The 24,095-nt window shown below is 34.2% G+C and overlaps 2 protein-coding genes across 9 annotated transcripts; one reads left to right on the forward strand and one right to left on the reverse strand.

Annotated features, from left to right (window-relative positions):
* Positions 1-14,571: 14,571 nt before the first annotated feature.
* On the reverse strand, positions 14,572-16,315 carry LOC112738155 (transcription factor BEE 1-like). The gene is made up of 6 exons (XM_025788478.3): positions 15,617-16,315; positions 15,392-15,511; positions 15,246-15,311; positions 15,103-15,171; positions 14,945-15,022; positions 14,572-14,862 (listed from the first exon to the last, which is right to left on the reverse strand). Exons 1-6 carry the CDS (start codon positions 15,992-15,994, stop codon positions 14,776-14,778), a joined length of 798 nt encoding a protein of 265 aa, XP_025644263.1. The 5' UTR covers positions 15,995-16,315; the 3' UTR covers positions 14,572-14,775.
* A 2,344-nt stretch (positions 16,316-18,659) lies between these two features.
* LOC112738156 (F-box/kelch-repeat protein At3g23880) lies at positions 18,660-22,204 on the forward strand. Of its 8 annotated transcripts, none has more exons than XR_003169271.2 (4): positions 18,660-18,870; positions 18,971-20,309; positions 20,425-20,598; positions 21,890-22,204. XR_003169271.2 is itself a non-coding variant. In XM_025788479.2 (3 exons), the coding sequence occupies exon 2, from the start codon at positions 19,113-19,115 to the stop codon at positions 20,265-20,267; it is 1,155 nt and encodes a 384-aa protein (XP_025644264.1). In that variant the 5' UTR covers positions 18,660-18,870; positions 18,971-19,112; the 3' UTR covers positions 20,268-20,309; positions 21,890-22,204. The 8 variants fall into 8 exon arrangements, 2 of the variants coding, with proteins under 2 accessions (XP_025644264.1, XP_025644265.1); XR_003169273.2 differs by having other exon boundaries at positions 20,425-20,513; XR_011869642.1 differs by having other exon boundaries at positions 18,709-18,870; positions 19,084-20,309.
* The last annotated feature ends 1,891 nt before the right edge of the window (positions 22,205-24,095 follow it).

The raw sequence follows: 24,095 nt of genomic DNA on the forward strand, positions 1-24,095 counted from the left end.
TTCTAAGCCAAACGTAAGGATATCTGCTGTTTTTCAACATATCAGTTCAGGAGATATCACTTCAGGTAGTTTATTCTTACTCTTGTATTCTTGAGTGAACATTTGGCATATATGAATTATATTTTTTATATCCTAGGTTTGAGAAAGGTTACAGATGACATGAAAGCAAGAATTCGAACAGATAGAATTGGAGTTGTTGGAACTACTGAAAAAGAAAGTCGTGCAACTCCAAAGGTAAGCTTATATATGTCTGTCTGTGTCTTAGTCACTGTGTTGTGAATGATTCAGTATTAAGAATCACACTTTAAGGGATGATCTGTGATGTTATTATTGATCTACTATTTTTACGTTAGTGTCTAGTTTTTATCTTTTGTGCAGCTCATTTTGTTGCTATCTGTGTTTGCGCTGCTGCTGTTGCTGTACTGTTTTGGTAGATTATGTTTGATTGAGAACTAATAACTATAATGTAAATATATACAGAAACCTGGTCAATGTTAATTCAATGGTTTTGATGTTATTGTTATTGGTCTTTTTGGATTATGGCTGCTGTCACCCTCGGCTGAATTGTTGTTGGAGCAGGAGATGTTATTGGTTAGTGCTTATTTTATGGAAGGTGTTGATCACAACATAAGGCCAAATTAATATAATTATACTTTTAAATTTACTTACCAATGAAGGATTATACTCTCTCTACCATTGAACAGCAAACAATATTCTACCTATAAATAAAACGAGGTCCAAGTGAACATAATACAAGAAAATATATAGGCTAATCACTTTGATAAAACCAAGTAATATTTATAATTAATCAAGTATATTAGAGTTATCATCATTATGGATCACTAAAATAAATGTTTATATCACAGTTGTTTTAGTGTTATTGGAGGTGAAGGCCAGATAATTGAGGGGTGGATAAGAAGGTTAAGTGAACAAAACGAAATAAAACTAAATTCATGTTTTAACTATATTCATGTTATCATTACATTTGTTCATATATATACTAAAAAAGTATATAATAAAAAAATGATTTTACAAAAGAATTCAATGATATCATATGTAGAAGCATGTAGATGGATCAGTTTCATTTGTTGTGTCTTTGCACAGAACAGACCGAGGAGGCTCAATATCCTTCTCTTGCAATGCATTTCCTCACAATCTTTGCATCTGGGAAGCAAATGTGTCATCCAAGATGCTCGGTTAAAACTGATGGTGATATTTCATCAAGTGATTTATAATTCTTGGAAACAGTTTACATTATAACAAGGATATAAATTGTAAATTAGTTAGGATCAATATTACATGAGAAGAAATGAAGAATTTCTGTCTAAGAGAGTATGTTATTCTTTCCCAACTTGCACATTTTCTCTTTGTGCAATTACAATAATTATTTTTAATAGTTTGCATAAATGTAGAGATTAAGAATCAGTTTAACACAGTCTATACTCAATTCTTTGGAATCATGCCGTTTATGCACCTAAAAGTAAAGAATGCGTATTATTGGTGAACTCATATGAGTCAGGTTCTTTGATGTTAAAGATAATACAGAAATTGAAACACTATTCTGCAGCAGAAACCAATCAATCATAAGCAATGAATTTTATCTTAAACCCTGAGGCAATGACATATATATGCCATGCCTCAATTTAAGTTACATAATGTAATGACACTATAATCAGGGATGGACAGATGGGGCAAGTGACGGCCTTAGCCCGCTAGATTTGTTTTAAAAGAATTAATAATAATAAATTATTAATTATATAAAATTATTATATATTATATAATTTTATTTTTTGTTTGAAAAATATATTTAATATTTAATTTAGTATAAATAAAAGTTCAGTTTAAATATTAATAATTTTTAATATCTAAAAATAAGTGAAATAGTAGAATATTTTTTATCCAATGAGTTCAGTAATCAAAATAAATTTCACATTAGAATGCAAGTTTAATATTATAAGTTTGATATTCATGTTGTATTAAGTAATTTGTGTATAATTTCTGAGTTATATCAAGGATTAACAAAGACACAAAAGTCTTTAATGTATCATTTGATTGATCATTTGATTCACTTGGTATTAACTATTAACTCTTTCAATTTCAACTACTACAACTAAGATTTTTTTTCAACTATGAATAGTGTGAAGAGTAGACCCGAAAACAAAATAGATTTTTTACAACTAATAAATTTTTTTATAATGCATCTTACATTTATAATTTATTTGCATAAATTTTATTTTAATATATATATGTTATTAGCCTTCCTATAATAATATTTTTGAATTTGTCCCTCACTATAATTTAATATGAAGATAAAAGAAATAAATGAATCCATTAGTGGCATTGGCCATCTCTTGATGTAGATTAAGAGAATGGATTCTCTCAAATTTTAATTATTAAAAAAAATTGAGGGAGTATGGTGTGATTTTTAATTTTTTATTATTTTTTTTTTATATTTTTTTGTCTTATTTATAAAATTAATGGTAAGAGATCATACTTTACTCCCTTAATTGTTACAAACAATTGAAAGAATTCATTCGCGTAGACTAAAGTATAATGCGTCATAAATTTTTAAGTTAAAAAAAAAAGCTAACAACTCTAAACATAAACTAAATATGACATTTTCATTGGTAAAAATAAAAAATAAAGTAAACAAGAATGAGAATAAGAATGTTATTTCCACTCTACTAGTTAGTATTGTTCTGTGTATTGCATCGGTATGTATGAAAGACAAGATCGGCAGACAAAACACAAACAAAAGATAAGAGCAGCAGCGCAAACAAAGACAATAACAAAATCAGTTGCACAGAAGATAAAAATTATTTTACCAAAAATAATTGAATAAAATTTTATGATTATTAAAATTTAATTTAATTATAATTTATTCTATTAGTTTGAAGTGTTTATTAGAAACTATTTTAATAGATTAAAATTAAATTAATTTTTATAATTATAATTATCATTTGAGTTTAGATTAATTAAGATTATTATATAAATTTATTATAATAAGATATTTTATATAATTAATTCTTTTATAATTGGAATTTAAATTAATTAAAATTTTTAAATAATTTTTATTATGATGAGATATTTTGAAAAAAATAAAAAAATTATTATCATTATTATTGTTATTTTATTTTTTAACTACTCTAATTAAAATAAGAATTTGTTTAATAATATTATTATTAAGTTTAAAACCTACTGGTATATGAGTAAATATCGATACTCTTCGATAAATTTAACTTTGCTAATGTTTCATCGTATAACTTTTATCATTAAATTACTAATGCCATTTATATTAGTAACTTATGTATATTTAACTCTCTATATATTATTATTTATATTTTAATATATCCATTTTTATAATTATCCATTTAAGATATTTATAATTTCAACTCTAAACTGTGACACTCAACTCCACCCCTTGACACATCATCAATGTCATTTAATTAGGATCACTAATCATCATTCCCACGTACATGACAGAACCAAGAAAAAAAAAAAGAAGAGGAAGCTGTGAGTGAGAGAGAGAATGAGAAAGTATGGAACCTCCAACCTTTGGCGTTTGATTTCTTGAGTTCTGTAATTTTGATAAAAAAATTTAATTTGATTAAAGTGTTTGTATCTTCTTCCTCTTCACGCTGACGTTATTTTTGTTTGAGGGGAATCAATGGTGGAGCTGTTGTCCCTCCATGCAAGGTTCGGCTGAGAGAGCCCCGGAGGTGGAGTAGCTGATTTTGACGTTTTCTTCTTTGATTTCTGGTTCAGAAAGCTTCTTTGGTGTTTTAGTTTGGTGATCGCCGTACGGAAGTAGCATTTGGTAATTTTGCACCGATTAAATATTCAGTGATAAATTATCGTTGGTTTGCTTGATTATTGATTGAGTTTGATTAAGTTTATGTTGAAATTTTATTGAATTATTGTTGCTTGTGATTTGTTGGTTCGTCAATGAGAAACAGCCCAGTTGGGGTTGTTTTGATGATTTTGGGGTTGTTGTGAATGAAAATTTGTTAATGAGAAATATTGATAAGGTTTGATGGCGGAGAGATTAAATTAAAAGTTATGAAAAATTGGTAACCGTAAATTACCACTTCCTGTTATTTTCTTTATTCTTATTTCATCTTTATTTTCATCTTCTGCACAAGTTCTTCGATTACCACTTCGCAATTCACTCTGCAATACCATTTTGCAATACATCGGTTCAATCGAGGCACTAGATAAGTAAATCTTGGGTCAAGCTCATCCTTTGAGAGAGGAGTCGTATACGCTTCTCAAAGGAGATTGTGATACAAGCTCGTTTCGACACTATCTGTCAAAATCGACGAAAAACGAGTGAAATAAATTGGCATGTCCGGTGGGACATTGGGTAAATTTAAGTGACGTATAACTTTGCATGCAATTGCAAAGTGGTAAGATTATAAGTATGTCTGATTATGCTTGTACTTCGACTGATGGGTTGAACTCTGAAGAGGCAGAGGAGGCCAGTATGAGAAATACTTGAAGCTACCCCTATAGTAGTGAGTAGTGGTCGATGTGGTGCTCCTATTGTGATTACAGAAGGGCAACCTTCGACATGGCCCCAGTATGAATTGTCATATAATTATTCACCATCTTTTGAGGTGATAATTCATCCTGGGAGTGGTAGCGTGAGGACTAATCCACTGTATAATCTCATGCCTCTTCCTGGATACCCCACATGAGGAGGGTATAACCCTAATGTTTTCAACTATAATGCTTGTCCGCATCTTATGAATAATCCCCCATATTTAGTGTAACATCCTACCACACAGAGCTTTACGCTTAAGTTTGTAAAACAGGGGTAGTGAGGTATTACAACCTCTAAAATAAAATATATAGATATAGATATAGTTGAAGAAAGTTGTATCTAGGAGCCTTGAAAAAAAAAAGTTTAAACAAAAAACCGTATAAAATGAAAAGCGCATCACACTAGAAAACATAAACTGGTAAACAGATAAGGGTAAGACATGAAATATATAAAGGATAAAGTACCAAAATACATGATAGCAAGCTCCGGGCTCATCCTGCGAAGCCAAGGCCGGCCAGAGAATATTTACATACATAAGTATATAAGTATAACCCAAATACCCCAACATACATAAGGTAAGTACCTAGTTCTCCAAAAACCTCTAAGAGGATTAAACATAAATTATATATATATATATATATATATATATATATATATATATATATATATATATAGAGTCTATAAACATATAAACAAGGCATAAACAAAATACATCAATCCCAAAATATCCATCTTCGCTTGCATAGAAAACACCAGATGCTCAACAAGGTACCTCTCGACCTGCATCTGAAAAAGACAACATATATATGGAATGAGAACCGGAGGTTCTCAGCATAGTAAAGGTCCCCACGTACATAAGATATAAGGTCTCGGAAAAGTTAGAAGTAATCATAGAACTTCGATACTCAGAATTTAAAACGGAAAACCATAAACAAGGTAGGTTATCTAAGGTTCTTATTTCTAATTCCTTTCTAACTTAAGCCCTAATTTCCGCCTTCCGTCTTCCGCCAATCCTTCAAAACTCTGATGGAACCACACAAACAAACAAAACATGACAAAGAAAAACAAAATTAGAGTATAGTTACAGCAGAAAAATCATATAGCAAGTAAGCATAGATATTCAAATAGGCAAACTCAAGTAGTGCAAACTCAAATAAGACAATTAAATGCATATGATGTATGCCTTTTCTACTGGTCGTGAGCTCATGTGTTAGTTTCTTTGCCAGAACCCGACACACCTGGTAGCTAACCCGGATATCATCTCTCTGTCATGCCTCCACACTCTTAGGATATAGTGCCCGTCACACTCTCGGGATATAGTACCCGTCACACTCATGGGATATAGTGCTTGTCGCATTTCCTAGGATAAAGTGTTCTCATACTCTTGGGATATAGTGTCTTCCACGCTCTCGGAATATAGTGTCCGCCACACTAATGGGATATAGTTCCCGACTCACTTTCCAGGGTAAAGTGCTTCCACACTCTTGGGATATAGCGCCCGCCACGCTTTTGGGATATAGTGTCCGACACACTTATGGGATATAGTACCCGACACACTCTACAAATAGAGAAAAATACGATGCAACAAAAACATAACAGATCATACACAAAAAATATTACAAGAAAAAAAGTAACTTAACATAATCATTTTCAATCCACCTCATCATAGTCATAGTCACTACCTATCAGAGATATAGTGCCCATCACACTCTTCGGATATAGTGACCGACACACTCATCATCAACATTCTCAATTAGGCCTCCTTTATCAAATTCATTTATTATCAATCATTGATTATCAATTTTTCCATCATTCATAACATCATCATCATTACTTCCGCACTTTCTCAATCATAATTCATTACTCCACAACTTCCTTCACTTCTAGGTTACCACCTTTCATAGTTCAACCCCCTTCACTATCATTACAACTCAATTCTAGGGTCTTAGAGAGTAAAAATAGAGGTTTAGAGGTTTAAAATCATGTTTAAAATCACAAAACTCAAATTTCTAAAAAATAGGTCCCGCATACGGAACCATATTCCGCGTATGCAAAAGTATTATTTTTCCCAATTCGCGTATGCGACCTTTGCTCGCGTACGCGAGTCTCCTTGGCTCGAATGGTTTGCTCGCGTCGCGTGCGAGTGTCTGCGTACGCGAACCCTTAAATTCATATCCTCGTGTACGCATGCACCCTCTCGCATACGCGGGACATCAAACCCGAATGAAATGCCCACGTCGCGTGCATGCTTACGTACGTAAGTTATGCATAATAGCTAAAATGGTTAAGTGCTGCAAAATTTCATTTTTACACATTGAACTTCTGACGCGCATAACTTTTTTGTTAGAAATCATTTTAGTCCGTTCTTTGAACGGCATAAACTTTATGGACCCAATTTTTATATGAAACAAGTTTGAAAAGGTTTGGGATCCGGAAGTCGAGTTATAGCCCACCGAAGTTCAGTCAAAAATTATTTTTTCATAAAAAATTATCAAACCTCTACTTTCACAATTTTCTACCAACCTACCACAACTATACATAGCACCAAAACATACCAACCACACCTCAATACTTCATTTTCATATCATGACATCCCATTCCACAAAATCATCAAGTCTAACTCCAACAATTACATTCAATACAACATTATTTCTCAATGTACCAACAATAATAATTCATGTCCATTAATCTCACTACAACATCAATCGTCAATGTATCATTATAGTTCATTAAAACCATCACCTCATCAATCATACACCACATTCATACCTTTCACCAACATACCAAATATCCACATCAATCCAACACATACTACAATAACTAAAATCACTAAATAGACATCAAACACACAGTTCATCTTATCCTAGGTCATCTAGCCTAAGTTTTCACAAGACATTACATATTGCATACGAAAAACCAAAATCATACCTTGGCCGAGTTCTTCCTAAGTCAAAGACACCTCAAGGTCACTGTTTCTCAAGTGCCCACAATTCCAAAGCCTCTCCAACAGAATTTTGGCCACCAAGGTTCAAGAATCAAGCTCCCAACATCATCAAGGTACTCCAAAACAACATTATTTAATCTAAATCCACAACATATTCACTAAAATCAACATCCAAGCTTGCTAATTCACTAATCAATAAGAGTTTTGAGGTTCTTACCCTACCCAAGCACCAATGGGATAAAACTTAATGGTTTTCTCAAGCTAGTTGGATCCTAAACACCAAGACATCAAATTTCAATAACCAAACATCCAAATTTTTGAAAATTGGGGGAAAAAAAAGAGGTTGAGAGTGAGACCGAGATTCCTTACCAAATTAGTTAGTGGGCTTAACGGTGTGGTGATCGGAGCTCCGGATTGAGAGATATGATGAGATGAAATTTGGGACTAGGGTTTGAAGTTCTTCCCCTTCTCCCTTCATGTTTCCAGTGTGAAACTTATAATGTGGGGGAGAGAGTGGCTGAAGCCATTCATTAATGTGATGTTGGGTTGGGCCTTGGACCTGGTTTGGGCTCGATTTGACCTGTTTTGCCTAATTTTATGCCGAAACCTTTAATATTAGTGTCAAAATTTATATTTTAATTATTTATTCCATTCTAAACTATAAAATTTAACTTTCTACTTTTTTTAAGTAATAATTAATTTACTGGCTTATATTTATTAATTATCCGGGGTTTACACTTAGGGTCGATACCCATGTAGTCGATACCCGTGCACTCAATACCCGTACAGTCGATACCTAAGCAGCAACCTCAACCTATGGTGTCAGGAAAAAATACCATTCCAAATATAATTTTGATACCTAGGCAAGTGCCGATTGAACCAAGAAGGTCGATGATTACAGCTAGGGGAGAATTTATCATCCCTAAGATGTCGAGACACATTCCTACAAGTATAAATCCCTCAAACGCAGTCGAGTCATTAGCTGTGTTTCGACAGCAAATAAAGGATAGTCATCATGACTTAGTTAATATGCTGACTCAGCAGATGGCTACAGTCTTAAACCCTATTCTTGAAAACAATACTGCTAGGATAGAGCGGGTAGCTCGATGTGTCGATAATATTGCATAAATTATCAATTGACCCTATAATATCCCTCTAAGTTCCAATGTAAACAATCCTCCAATAACATTGAATAGAGGGAAAGATCCTAACAAGATATTGCATGAAGCTAGAGCTAACAATGCTACTCAGGCTTATGAGCAAAATATTACTCAGACTGTCGAACAAATATTGAATTGAGCTGGCCTGAATATAGGAATAACTAATCAGCCCTATTTTATTTCTCCTTTCCATGACTATGTCTTGCAAGCTGAATTTTCAAGGGGCATAAAAGCTTCAAAATCTCTCACTAAGTTTTCAAGAGAAAGTAGAGAGTCGACTGTCGAACATATTGCTCGTTATATGGTCGAAATAGGGGAGTTGGCAAGCAATGAATATTTGAAAATAAAATACTTCCCCTCCTCTTTTGGCAAAGAATGTTTTTACTTGGTTTTTAAACTTGCAATCCAACTCGATACATAGTTGGGTACAATTAGAAAGAGGCTTTCATGATCAATTCTTTAAAGGAGAAATAAATGTGACTTTGACTGATCTATTCACAGTCAATAGAGAAAAGTGTGACTCGATCAACGACTATTTAATACGTTTCAAGAATATGAGAAACAAATATTTTACTCCTATTCCGGAACCGGGAGTAGTCAAAATGGCTATCAATGGTCTCGACTTTTCTATTCGAAAGAAGCTAGTGAATTAGTAGTTCCTCAACATAGCTAAATTAGATGACAAGGTTAAGAAAATTGAGAAACTAAATAAAGAAAAAGAGGAATTTGAGTCAAGCGAGAAAAAAATCCTTTCTCAATAAAGAAGTAACTTTTTTTAGAATGCATCGTTGAAGAAGAGTCGAATAATGAAACTGCTTTTACAGCTGAATTAAAAAGATGGACCTCCCTATGTATGTCGATCTCTTAATCCAGCAAAAGACAAATCTCCTTTATTGGGAGAAAGAAGTTATTCTTTCGACCTAACTAAAACAAATCAAATATTCGACATGTTATTAAAAGACAAGCAACTCGTTCTCCCTGAGGGAAAACAAATCCCTTCTGTAACAGAAATCAAGAATCGGAAGTTTTGTAAATTTCATCAAGCTCCTGGACATCATACTAATAATTGTGTATATTTTAGGGATTTGATTTAGAAGGCGATTGAGGATGGTCAACTTAAGTTTGCTGAGAAACCAAAAATGAAGGTGGATACAGATCCCTACCAAGTACATTTAAACTTTGCTAAAATCGAGAAAATGATTTGCTCGATTAATATGGCTGCTGTCGACATAGTCGATGAAAAGGGTCAAGTCGAGATTGACATGTTTAAAGCCGAAAGGCCAATTTATTCAAAGGATGGGGAAGATGTGCTAGATTTCCTACTAAGGCAAAGGGATGAAGATGGAAGGATTGGAGAGATCAAAGCTAACGATGGACCTTACTATGTCAAACAGATGAATATTAGCATTAAGGAATATCGATCTAGTGTTCGACCACTAGACGTTGATATGAGCACATGTGACCAATCTCTCATTAAAGGGTGCTATGTGGGGACCCATGGTATTAGATTGGTCCCTAAGGCCAAGGAGGACTTGGCCGCCAAAAAAACCATCTAATGGAAGTGTCGAGCCACTAGGCTCGACTCTCAGGCTACATGGCTGAGAGAAAGGAGTGCATAGGGGAGCGTGCACTGGATTGTATATATGATCTTGATCCCTTAGAATTTGAGAAGTCTGATTTACTTTCTTAAGATTTGCACAAATAAACTTATTAAGCTTCAAACATGATATTTTTCAGGTTGAAGTTGATGTCATCAAAATCAAATATCTAGTTTCTAGAGAAGGAACATTAAAAAGTGGTCCTATGTTCTAGTCGACGAATTTCTGTGTCGACATTATGTCCTGGTCGATGAATTTCTGTGTTGATCCTTAATCCTGGTTGACGAATTTCTGTGTCGACCCTATACCCTGGTCAACGAATTTCTGTGTTGACTCTATGTCCTTGTCGACGAATTTCTATGTTGACCCTTAATCCTGGTTGACAAATTTCTGTGTCGACTCCATGTCCTAGTCGACAAATTTCTATGTCGATAGTCCAGTAGTAGAAGTTTAGCTGCAGTAGTCGATCCTGACCCATATCCAGGATCAGATTCTTGGTGAATTTCAGCATCACTAGGAAGAGGAGTATAGCAAACCTAGAAAAGGAAGGGTATAAAAGTTAGATAGCAAGTGAACATTTATTTAATAGATGATGCTAACTTAAGAAAGATAACAGAGGAGAAGTTGTCGAAGTATGAGATGCTGCTGTCAATGGTGGATTCTGAATCGGAGTTGGAACAGGGGCAGACAAACTAACAATAAGCTAAAGAATTTCTGTTTTAGCATGAATAGGCTGATCCACTTCCCGATCAGAGGGAGTGTCGACATCAGCAACTTGAGAGTAAGTCCCTTTCTGTGATTTCTTTGATTGAAATGGCTTCGATTGCAATGCAGGTGAAATTGCAAGTATAAGAGATAACGAGAACAATTTAAATGACAATGCAATACCTTTGAGGAGGTAGTAGGTCAAACTTTATGAACCTTTGATGGTCCAGCTCCCATCATAAACATATATAAAACTTGTTTTTTTTTCACAAAATAATAAGTTTTAAAGGGCATTTGTTGGCACTCAAAATCGATATTTCGACTCAATTAAATGTCGACTCTTTGAAGGTCGACATAAGAATTGTGTCAATTTGAATAACTAGGTGAAACTAGTAAGAGAATTAGTTTGGCCTTCGGAATGAGTTTTTCGACACTGAGATAAATGTCGACAGTAGTTTGTATTAGGCTGAAAATTAAGTTGAAGGTGCAGACTTGAGCAAGAAGAGTCGAAGTCAAAGATTGCCAACATTTGTTGGTGCTAGATAGTTTTCTCGACTTAAATGAGTTTCGACTATAGAGTTTCGAATACTTGTATCGATCTAAAGAGTTGGAGCTAGTAACATATGCAGATGCAAGCAAGTCGAAGTCAAAGAAATATGGTGTAAGAACGTCAAAGTCAAAGATTGTCAAAGCTAGCAGGAGAGTCAAAGTCGAAGATTTCAGCATAAACAAAGTCGAAGTTGAGGATTTCAGCACGTGAAAAACAAGTTAGAAAGCAGTTACTTTTTTTCCTTGAACATTAAGGCTTTTACTTGACCCTCGAGTTGAGTTGACTATTACTTGATTCTCAAGTTGGAATAGAGAACATGAGGTGAAAAGTAAAGAACAAGCTGCATAGTGAATGTGCGGGGAACAACTGTCAAATCCTTCCTCTATAAATAGAAAGGTTGAAGTCAAAATAATCATGCATTCCAACCTACTTCAAAGTCACATCAAAATTCTACAGAAATTTTTCGTCACACTGACGCACGGAAAAATGAAATACTTGTGCATGTGAGTGTTGAATGACACCACTATTTTCTTTCAAATTCTTTATTTTTCTTTATTTTCTTTTCATTTTCTTATTTTTTTTAAGTTTTATTTTTTTTTGTTATTTTCCTTCGGTTATTTCCATTTTTTAAAGTTCATTGTATCTTTTATTACATTTATTTTTATTATTTTTCTGTTATTTTCTTTATTCTTATTTATCTTTATTTTCATCTTTTGCACAAATTTTTTTATGATCACTTTGCAATTCACTCTTCAATACCATTTTACAATACATCAATTCAATCGAGACACTATATAAGTAAATTCCGAATCGAGTTCATCCTTTGAGAGAGGAATCGTATCCGCTCCACAAATGAGATTGTGATACAAGCTCATTTCGACACATCTGTCGAAGTTGACGAAAAACAAATGAAACATAGATATATTCGTCTTTTAAAATTTTTAAATTAAACAACTTAATTCATATCCATTAACTATGACAAATGCACAAATGTAAGAGCTCTTTTAGTACTTGACGGATTTGTCTACCACAATTTTTCAAGAGCTAAATTATTACTTGGCTCTATAAATACGAAGAGCATCTAACAAGCAATAAGTTGTAGTTTATTTTACTTGAAAGAGGTTCAAGATACGCCCACTGTGGCTAAGTCCTTTAACTTTCCCGAATTAAGTACTAGCCCTCCCCTGAACAACTACCTCCAACTCTCCAACATATGTCCCTCGAATTAGGAATATATATACCCCTTCTATGAACTTGGGTCTTGCATTGGGACCCATCATTTAATATAACTATCTAAGAGACAAATAAAGAGCTTGGTCAATAGTGGGTCAAATAGGAAATAGATAGAGAGTTGCAGTGAAGCTAAGACCTCAGAAAGCAAAAGTGATGGAGAACCCACATTGCCCATCTTCTTTTGAGCATGGCGTGGCCCATATCTACTCCCAATTTCATGATGCAATGCATCTAACCCTCCCTTCCCCTTTCATTGTTTGATGACAACCAAATATGTTGTAAATATTTTGTTTCCTCAATCATTCACTTAATGAATTGCCAACATCCACAACGATTTTAAGTGTAGGTGGGTTCCATGGTCGATTTGGATTCAGCTCTCTAGTTGGTCGCCATATTGTTCCGCACTAGTACTCTAGTAGTTGTATTTACACTGCTTAAACGGATTAACAATACTATTAAATTTTCAGTTTACCGACATAATTGCTGCCGTAGGGCCTCCAAACTATGGCAACAATTCAGTGTGGAACTTGGTAGAAACCAACGCAATCAAGTCAACAGATTTTGTACACCATAAAAACTTGCTTACATTATTAATTACCAGAGTTTTGAATAGTGAGAGAGAAAGAGAGGCACATATAACAAGTAAAGTGTATCGTCGAGTCAATTTTCAGCCTTAGAGATTATTCATGACAAAGGAATAGAACTACAGCCACTATATTGATTGAATTCAATAATAGCATTAGCTGCAATTTGAAATTCAATGCTTCTGGGGCTTCATTTGATGCCGCTGCTGTCATTGTTATTAAATCAATTTAATTTGATAATTATAGTAAGGTTTAATTGGTCGAGCATGAGAGAGTCATGAGAATGATTGCACCTAGGGCTGGAAGTGAGCCGAGTTTAGTCGAGCTAGACCAAGCTCAAGCTCGGCTCACGAAAATTGAGATTAACCCACGACTCAACTCATTAACAATTGAGCTTATTTCTTAAGCTTAAGTTTGGCTCACTGAAGGTTCATGAGCCAATTCGAGCTCACAAGCTGGCTTAAATAACAGAAACATAATCTATAATTTTATATCAATAAATTATAACTTATATATATTAAAAAATATTAACTTTATATATTATATATCTATTAATTATAAATTTTTTATTTATGTCCTACATCAAAATCATATAAAAAATAATTATAAAATTTTAAATAAGAACATTAATATATGTAAAATTATATATTCCTATTTTATATGTATATATATGATATTAAAAGTATAAACTAAATGTATATAGGATATGTGTGTATAAAATGTATATATATAATTGAGTCAGCTCACAAGCTAATGAGTTGAGCTTATTCACGCTCAAACTCGACTCATTTAATTTATGAGCTCAATTACAGGCTCAACCTTAGCTCATCAGCTCACGAACTCAGCTTATCGAACTATTAACGAGTCGAGCTCGAGTTGGCTTGACTCGCTTCCAGCCCTATCACACCTAACAATTTTCAAAATATTATCTGCGCACAAAACATTAGTCACTAAATTAATCATCATATATTTGTGTATTAATACATATATTTTTAAATCATTGAAAATATATATTTTTGTATTACAATATAAATTCTACCCAAATAATTAATTTGGTAGTTAATTTTTGTGTGCATCTAATATGATTAGAATTTTTTACTCCAAATGATTAAAATCATCGAAAATGAGTTTTGTCATGAGGTTTTAAAATTAATTAATTATTAAAGTTATTACATCATTTTTATTTTATTTTTTTTCACGTATAGGTCAATAACTAATCTATTGCAGATCTTAGTTCCATTTAAGATTTGTGGCTAGCCAGTGGGATTTCATCATATTTTATTATTATAATATATTTCAATTTTCACTCAAGAACACATCACGTATTGGCTCAATTGAGTTGTTGGGATTATACAAACAAGAATTGTGAACGAATGGAAACAAATGATCTTCTAAAATGGTAGGAACTAGAAAAACATATATAACTTCTTCATGGTTCATGACTTGTGTGGTTAAAACTTAAAAGCAATAAGGCCAAGTTGGTTGAATGCCATGTCCCTCTCTCTCATTCTTCGCCAACTCTTTTGCTTCTGATGCCCTTGCTCTCTGCAACAATTCAAATTTCAAACATTATTTACATATAAATAAATAATATAGTGATGAGAATTTCAATTCAGTGAGCATGCACCAGCACTGTTTCGAAAGCATCTGTCTGTGAGTTGAAGTCATAGAAAGCACTTGCTGCATTAAGCTTCATAGAGAGGAACTGCAAAGTATAATCAAACATGAATTCATTGCCAGCAATTATAACAACAAAAATACTTTGCTATTCTGATCATCACTTACCTCCACTTGATGCTGCAAGGACTGAACATAGTTTATGATCTCTTCCAACATTATTGCCATTCCCATAGTCTGCAAGTTTATTAAAAAAATCAGATTTTTTTTTTTGGGTAACTAAGATATATAAAAATCAGAATCTGCTTTACCTTATAACATCCCGGGACAATGTTCTGTAAGAATTTAAGTTTCTCATTGATTTTCCCTCTTCTAACCTGAATTACATTTATTAAATGATAAATATGTATTAGTCCACATTCATTTATTTCTTTGTAGAGGGTATTAGAAATGGTACCCTTTCTGCTAAACTGTGAGTATCAGTAGCTTGGCCTCTTCTTGCTCTAACATGAACTACTTCCTTTGATTTCTTTTCTTCTGTTTCATTCTTTTTTCCTCTCTTCCCTCTTCCATAGTTCTGTAACACATGCAGTGAAAATGAACATCTATGCTGCATACATGTCAAACAATGAAGATCCAATAAAAGAAAAGAAAGTGAATTGAAAATTTCAAGAAAACATACATTTTTTGTGTTGCTGCCACTCTCAGATACTGCAGGAGTTGAGTTTGCTGACATGGTGTCCGGCGTATCAACCGCTTTGCGCTTTTTACCTTGTTGGATTTCATTATCTGCTGAAGATATGGTAAGTGAAGATGGAAGATCACTGTGATTAACATAATGGACAAGGCCTGAAAATTCAGATTCTGGAGAACTTATGAAGCTGTGACTTGTGTTGAAAGGCATTAAAAAGTCCTGCATATGCAAACTTGAGTTGTTGTTTAGGATATGTGAATTCACATTCATCACCCCTTTGAATCCATTTGTTAGTTCCATAGTGTTAATATCTAAGAAAGGAAAAGAAGGTCTAAAACTATGCAAATCTGCTGTGAATTCAGCCATGTGATGTGACTTTATAAAACAGATTATGTGAGAGGCTTTACTTGTATGTCTAGATAATGTGGATAACAATACTACTATTTATAATGTAAGATTTGCAGTTATGTTATTAATGAACTACAGAAGCAGGGTGACATGGCCACGTGGCGGCTCGAGCTTGTGTATTTTTGTTCCCCCTGGCTGGCTCCACATACAGGAGAAAAATGTCCAATAACAATCCCATGCCTTCTGAGACATGCACTGAAATATGGGTCCATGTTCTGTGAGAAAACCAACCACTGCCTAATTTGGAGCATTTAGAGCTTCTAGCTCTCTACCTTTCTTATGCATTATTATTATGTAAGTTTTAGGTGTAGTGGGAAAGGGCATACCTTGAGTTTCAGGTATTTTAGAAATACTCGTATTTCAGTGATCTCAATTGTATATTGGAACATTAGTATTTTTGGAATACCTAAATATTTTACTAAAATGTTATGCAACTATTTCAGTCAACAAATGTGAATAGAAAAAGGCTTATTTAATTTTATGATTTAACAACCAAGTTCTAACTAATACAAACATGTTTTCCCACATTTCTAACAAGTTATAAATTTTACCCATTGAATCAGAAGGTGCTTGATTTATTATCACAGTTAATATGATATATCCAAAGCTTTCAGATAAAGAAATCTAATATCATAACTTGTTTTTGCACTTCTGCCACATGTTACAATGCAAGTACCACCTTAATGAACCATGATTTTCCTCAGTCTTTGATATGATATAATATTTATAAGATGCATCTTAATTATTATTATTATTATTATTATTATTATTATTATTATTATTATTATGTAATGTGTATATACTTGTGTTTGGAGTATGGTAGTTCATTTAATTCAACTTTTACCAAAGGGATAGATTCATTCCTTTTGTTTCACAGTCTAAAGAAAACATATGGAGCAATAGTAGTTGCCCCTATATTACCAATTTTCCCAGAATCGGTAACGCCCTATTTGATTAACACGTAGCAGAACCACCCCTTCTCTCCCTTAATTTGTCAAGCGCATGTAACACCATACACTATTACAAGAGGGTCCTTCCTTTCTTTTTCTTTTGAACTTGCCCATGCTTTTATATTTAAGGCTTAGTAAAATAAAAGGAAGTGCAGCCAAACAAGTTCAAGTCTGAATGAGGATTCCATAGTAAGATGGTTTATGCCTTTATGGTAATGGACGGCTACTAGTTAGGTTGGATTTACCTAATAGATAACTGAATTGTATTTCCCCACTTAGGAGAACCTATATAATCGCATCCTTAAAGTGAAAATTCTAATATGTTCTTTAAAGATAGTAGTATTAATTGTTCATATTAATATTTCCCATAACCTTAGGCCTAGCTAGGCTACCTCTCTTTTGAAGAAAATTCGGAGGAAAATTTGTCACCATGGACCACAAAATATTATACCGATATTCAGTAATATATCTTCAAAATTTAGATGATGATAAATTGAGAATAGGGTGTATCGGATGATAATTTTCTTATTGAGTCTATCAAATCAGATCAGCAGATGTGATAGCAATATTCGATATTCAAATCGGATCAGATATTATCACAAAATTTGGATAGTATATGCTCGCAGAATTTCGATCTTCTATCACAAGTTCACACTCATAAAAATGTCCTAGTTTTGTAACAAGTTGCCTTTTTTTTTTTTTCCTTTTAAACATCAGAATATTCCAATGGGTTCATTGATAATTGGTACTTATGCATTTAAAGGTTTCATTTACAGAACTTAGTAGATATACACTATCGATATATATGAGTCAATTCATACAAAGATGTATTTTGGTCAGGAAAAGGTTTGAAGTTTAGCCCAAGGCAAGTGTTCGAAAAAACATTAACGACGCAAAGTTTCTTGGTCCAATACTCCAATGTGCTAATTTGAATATCACTTTGCAGTCCAATTCTAATCTTTAATCCATAAAGCCTGAAATTCACCCCAGGAAAAAAAAAGTCCTATTCAGAAGTATAGAACTAACTTTTGATTTTTTGGTATGTGGCTGGTTTTGGGTACATTTTTAGGGGATCACTTACCTAATTAAATTAAGAGTTGCTCAAATATTTTTTCTGAGGTCAATGTTATTAGAAGTCTTGACCAAAAAAAAAAATGCTATTAGAGGTGAATTTTTTGTCATATTATGTGGTCTCTATTTGACTTAGAATTGTGGATTTAAAGAAGTCAAATAGATTACATCCATGTATATCATACTATTGTTTAGAGTCTTTCGAGTGTTCATCTTGATCTCACCATCAAGATCCAAAAACTGAATAACAGGTCTAGACTGTGAATTTAGCTCTAATCCAACGGATTGTAAATGCAGCGGCAGATTACATGACAAAAACTGCCGTGCATTGCAATATTTCTTATACTGAGTGATTGTTGCCTCTGCAAGATTTGATTGAATTTTTAGCAGAAAATATATTCATTTTTTTAGTCGCTAAAAAAAAATTTTAGAACTAACACTCGGAGACTATCACGGTTAGAAGAAGCAAGGGCCAGCTGGGTAAGGGTCCAGTCCTTTTGTTGTGTGTGGGTCGGACTGCCGGCCCATACTATGACCAAAAAATTGGGAACATTCCGCAAGGACGCAAAATCAAAGCTGAATCTTTGTGTCATGTTCCTGTTGTCCCGTCAAATATAACCTAAGAGAGGCCCAGTCCAAAAAAAAAAAACTAGGAGAGGGAAATGAGAAGGGCGAAAAATTAGGCTCTTGGTCTTGGGTAGCAGCAGTGAGCTCCGGTAAGAGCTTGAGTGCCGAGTCCATGGTATCTTCCGGTGGGGTTCTCGTTCCTTCAAACACTACCAGATAGAAAGAGGAGCATCGCGGGTCAGGGAGGTGAGTAGCTAGTGAGCTTTTCTGCCATATTTGTTCTCATTCTTTGCATCTCAATAAACAATGCCTTATTCTTTCTATTTCTTGCTGACATCGTCCACAGATCGGATTAGTCGTTAATGGAGGGCTCTCTAGATGAATTTTCAGTTTCCATAACTGCTTTCAGATTTAGGGTTGCTGCATAATTTTCATTTTAAGCTTGTAATCGCATTTCAGTTCTTGGTTGTAATCCGACTTCCGAAGACATGGCGGCTCAACACCCAACACCGCCACAAGCACCACAGCCGCTCCTCTTCGGCGAACTGGAGATGGAGATCCTCTCTTGGATTCCAGCGAAGCCTCTCACGCGCCTGAAGCTTGTGTGCAAGTCATGGAACTCCATCATCTCCAATCCTCACTTCGTCAAACTTCACCTTCAGCGATCGCCCAAAAATGCCAACCTCCTTGTTACGCTAGGAGAAATATCCCCTGAAGGAGAAGTGAGTGTAGTGTTGAGTAGCGTTGAATCTTTCATCCGGAATCCTTCCTCCACTCTTACTGCTCAAGATGGTTGCCACTCTTTAGGCGTTCGAGGCTGGGTTTTGGGTTCTTGCAACGGTTTGGTTTGTATTTGGGATGGCAATGAAGATTATCCCCACGATTTCCAGTTCCGTTTATGGAACCCTCTCACAGGGTTTAGTTCGGTGAAATCGCCGCCCTTACATGTCAAATCGGATGCTTCTTTTGGGTTCGGGTATGATGAGTCAAGTGACGGTTACAAGGTGGCGGCTGTCTACATTAACTATACCGATAATTCTTGGGAAACAACTGTGGAAGTTTATAGGTTCGGTAGCAGTTCTTGGAGGAACATCGATAGTTTCCCTGCCTTTCCAATTGCTATTGAAGAGGACGGCATGTACGTCGGTGGCACTCTTAATTGGCTTGCACTCCAGAACACTAAGGGAGGTGTTTATGATTGGGGTGCTGTTACACTTGATATGTTAGTGATTGTTTCGCTTGAGCTGAAATCGGAGACATATAAACAGATTCAGCTGCCTAATGGTATTGATGAGCTCCCCAGTCACATGCCAAGTCTGAATGTTTGGGGTTATTGTCTGTATCTTTCTCATGATTACAAGAAAACACATTTTATTGTGTGGCAAATGAAGGAGTTTGGAGATGAAATCTCTTGGACTCAAATGCTAAAGATTAGTTTTCAGCATATCAATGTTGAACTGCCGTTGCCTTTGTTTATATGTGGGAATGGAGATATCTTTGTGCTTACAGCAAGTAACGGGGACATTTCTAAGATAGTTTTGTATGACCCGAGAGTTAATAGTGTTGAGCACATTAACATCTTGGATAAAAATCATTTTGCCATTACCAATGATTATGTTGAGAGCTTGGTTCAGCCCTGTTAAAATTCAGTTCTTCGAAGTTCTGCCCTTGCGGGTTATTGTTCTGTAAGTTATTTTAAATCCTTGCGTTTCATGTAGGCATAGAAAAGTTCAGGTCATTGTGATTATTTTGGGTGTTTCCTTACTTGGCAACTTCTTCTTGTTGGATCCAAATTTGCAGACAGATCACTCAAAGTTTGGGCAGACTTGATACATACTTTCTTTGACTACTTGTTGCACATGTTTATTACTTTTTGCTAATCGTTGGATGTAAGTTTACAGACAAATGAAGTGGCGTTGATTTTTTCATTTGTTAGATCTAGAACATGATTTTCTGGAATGAAGAATGATTTTGGTGAGCATCTCATTGTAGAAGCAAGGAAATTTTGACTTTCTTTGTTTAGTTATTGGTTATTTACCTTTTCATGATATATGGCAAGCTGGATTGTACTAGTTGCTCAATTTATGATGTATATACCCTTCACTAGTTTTTGCAGTGGAAATTATGTGGCTATGTCAAGGTGGTTTTCATCATCTGCATCTCTATTTTCCCTTCAATTTTTGTTCCGATAGTGCCTTCTTAGAACCAAAAAGCTTACCTGTCAGGGTATTGTTTTTGGTTCTCTTTTCGGTTCAGAGAAATTTCTTATGCAGCATATGCCTTCTTGGATCTTTAGAGTTTATACATGTCTAATAGGATAGCAACTAAGTAAGATTGCTTGCTTAGATTGTTACATACATGTCTAATAGCATAGTAAATATGTGTATTCTGGATTTTGTTGATGTGAGATTAGTTAATTCAAAGGAAAAGAATGACAGAATATTGAATAATGGAAGAATCTTTTGCCACCAGAAAAGTTAGATGAAATTAAGATATTAAAACGATGTTGTAGAGGGATGATTGGGACTTGGGAGGGGAGGGGTATCATTATAAAAACAATGAGGGGGCTGCTTTTAGTGTTCTATAGCTGTTTTGTCAACAAAATTATCAAGTCCAAGAATTAAAGTTCACATTAGTAGCTGAGAATTTGTTTCAATGCACTAGAAAATATACTGCTAAAAGTCACAATTGACATTGAACTGTAAAATGATAAGTTTGATGCTATCACTACTTGCTAACGTTGCTGCACTGCTAATACTAAGTTGTCCCCTGTTGCATTCAGTAGAAACCTCAGCTCATGATTAACTCATTTGAATTGTCAAATGTTTCTTATAGCTATCTTACATTCCCAATTTGATAAGAATAGCAACTGCACAATGCAGCCACTGCCATGTTTAGTTTGCCTAATATAAAAGCCAGATACTGTAACTATCATGCACTTCATTTTGACAACTCAATCTATGCTTTGTAAGATCAAATTGTAGACTTGTAACCAATTTTTGGCATCACTTATGCAAACAAAATATGAGTATTTTGAATAACAATTTTAAACTCTTTCAAACCATTATGTCTTTCTTAAAAATCCTTCTTTCTCTCTCTTTGTTTAAACTCAATTCCAACAAATTTGGATCAATATTTATTTATTACTAGCTTGCAAAACTTTCGTTATAGAAGAAGTGAATGGAAAAATAAGTGTGTTTATGCAAATTATTAAATTACGAACTTAGTTATTGATGGAAATATAAACAACAATTTCTATCTGCAGGGTCTGGAAAATGTGACACCAATGATTACAAAGATAGACCGGAAGAGTGCAAAAGAGCTTGATTGCTTGAATCCTATGGCTTGGTTACAAGAATGGTAATTCCTACTAGTAGTAGTTATAGTGATTAGATCTTAGCATGTTGCAACCGTAATGTTGAGAACCTTAGATGATACAACATGTGTAGCATGTTACTGCATGCATAGGAATGTAAGCAGTGAAGATTGAGAACCAAAATTTTATAGAACGAGAAGCAGTTATTAGGTGATATATATGTGTGATACTTCCTTTGCCAATGTTATTAGTTCTTTTAAAATATTTACTTGTTTTCATGATTCCCACTGGTGTTATCATATCTTATAGTCAACTAGACATTTTATGACAATATCTTGTTATATTGAAGACCAAGAGAAATATTTTTAATCTTGGTAATGATGTTCTGTATGACGAGATATCCAGTGTCATGTATGCAAAAGATTATGGTCAACGGTTGACTTCTATGAATTCTTCTGAAATCATGCAAGTGGTTTTAAATCCTTGCATTTCATTTAAGGATACATAAGATCAGGGTGCTGGAAATACTTTTGGTGTTTCCTTAGGTTGACTAACTGTCGTACCTGTTCATTCATTATGCTAATTTTGGTGTTAAATATATTGTTGGGTGAATTTATTTTGAATTTATTCAAGATAATGTCATGAGAAAGTGAGCTAATATTTGCAGATTATAATATAATGAATAGTTGTGAGTTAGGAACTTAGGATATTGACACTGAATCTGTTTTTGATGTGAATTTCAATATTAACACCCAATCTGTTTATCTAAGTGTTGGCTTATTGCATCATTGTGGTAGATAGTAGAGTATGATTTAACTTTTTAAACTTCAACCCTTTTAAAATTCAATTCCTCTTCAAAGTTATGCTTCTGTAGCTTTTTGTTCTGTAAGTTATTTTAAATGCTTGCCATTTCATGTAGGTGTAGGAAAAAGTTCAGGTCATTGTGATTATTTTGGGTGTTTCCTTATTTTGGCTACTTGTTATTGTTGGATCACAGATCACTTCAATTTTTGGGTGTTTCCTCATTTTGTTCTGTAATTTTTGAAGTAATCTTACTTGTTAATTTGCACGCAGATCACTCCAATTTTGGGTAAAACTTTTTACATGTGCACAAAATTCTAACATCCTTTCTTTGACTACTTGTTGCATAAGTTTATTAATTTTTTACCACTAGTTTTTGCCGTGGTTGGGTCTGTGTGAAGGTGACTTTGATCATCTGCATCTCCATTTCCCATTCAATTTTAGTTCCAACAGTCCCTTCTTGGAACCAAGAAGCTTACTTGTCATGGTATTGTTTTTAGTTCTTTCTTGGTTCGGAGTAAATTTGTTACCCAGGGTATGCTTTCTTGGATCTTTCGCTATATGTCTAATATCATAGCAACTGAAGTGAGATTGCTTGCTTAGATAACAACATATATGTCTAATAGGATAGTAATTATGTGTATTCTGAATCTTGTTGATGCGAGATTAGTTAATACGAAGAAAAGATGACAAAATATTGATCAATGAAATAATTTTTTTGCCACTGGAAAAGTTAGACGGACACCATCACATTCTGTTGCCATATCAATGATGTGATATCAGACTTTGTAGTTATCATATTAGTCGGCAATGAACACCATTATCATATCCTCATGAAGTCATGATCCTCAACTTTGGTCAAACAACAATTATTACTGTCACGTGTCACATCCAAATAGGCCCAATTGTACCACTCTCAGTCTCGGCCATTGGCCTCTGCAATCTGCATGGTTTCTTTCTTTCTATAAATTATTTTTAACCAAACTACTTATTAAGTAACTAGTGTTTTGTTTCGTCGGTAATAACTTTTATGGAAATATAAATTTTTTAAAATTAGTCGATTTTAAGTTGATATTATAGATTATGATAAGAAAAGGTAAATTATCATTTTTTTGAAATCATTTTTATCCGAGTGGTCTTCGCAGCTGGTGGCAGCGGCAACCACGTGTACCCTGCAGTGGCCATGGCGGATGAGCTCATACTGGCCAACCCCACAACGGAGTTCCTCTTTGTTGGCACTCCAAATAGCGTTGAAAGCGCTGCAGTTCCTTCCGCAGGGTACAGCTTCGCCTTGGTGCCTTCGGTGAGGTTGAGTCGCCCCTCACAACCTCTTCTTTCTTCCCTACTGTTTGTT

This window comes from Arachis hypogaea, chromosome 13 (genome assembly GCF_003086295.3).
Source record: "Arachis hypogaea cultivar Tifrunner chromosome 13, arahy.Tifrunner.gnm2.J5K5, whole genome shotgun sequence".
NCBI lineage: Eukaryota > Viridiplantae > Streptophyta > Magnoliopsida > Fabales > Fabaceae > Arachis > Arachis hypogaea.

Coding starts and splice junctions, on each gene's coding strand:
- LOC112738156 (XM_025788479.2), top strand. CDS start 19,113: ATGGCGGCTCAACACCCAACACCGCCACAAGCACCACAGCCGCTCCTC.
- LOC112738155 (XM_025788478.3), bottom strand. CDS start 15,994: ATGGCTGAATTCACAGCAGATTTGCATAGTTTTAGACCTTCTTTTCCT. Junction 15,512..15,616: donor GTGGCAGCAACACAAAAAAT/GTATGTTTTCTT, acceptor CATGTGTTACAG/AACTATGGAAGAGGGAAGAG. Junction 15,023..15,102: donor CCTTGCAGCATCAAGTGGAG/GTAAGTGATGAT, acceptor TATACTTTGCAG/TTCCTCTCTATGAAGCTTAA.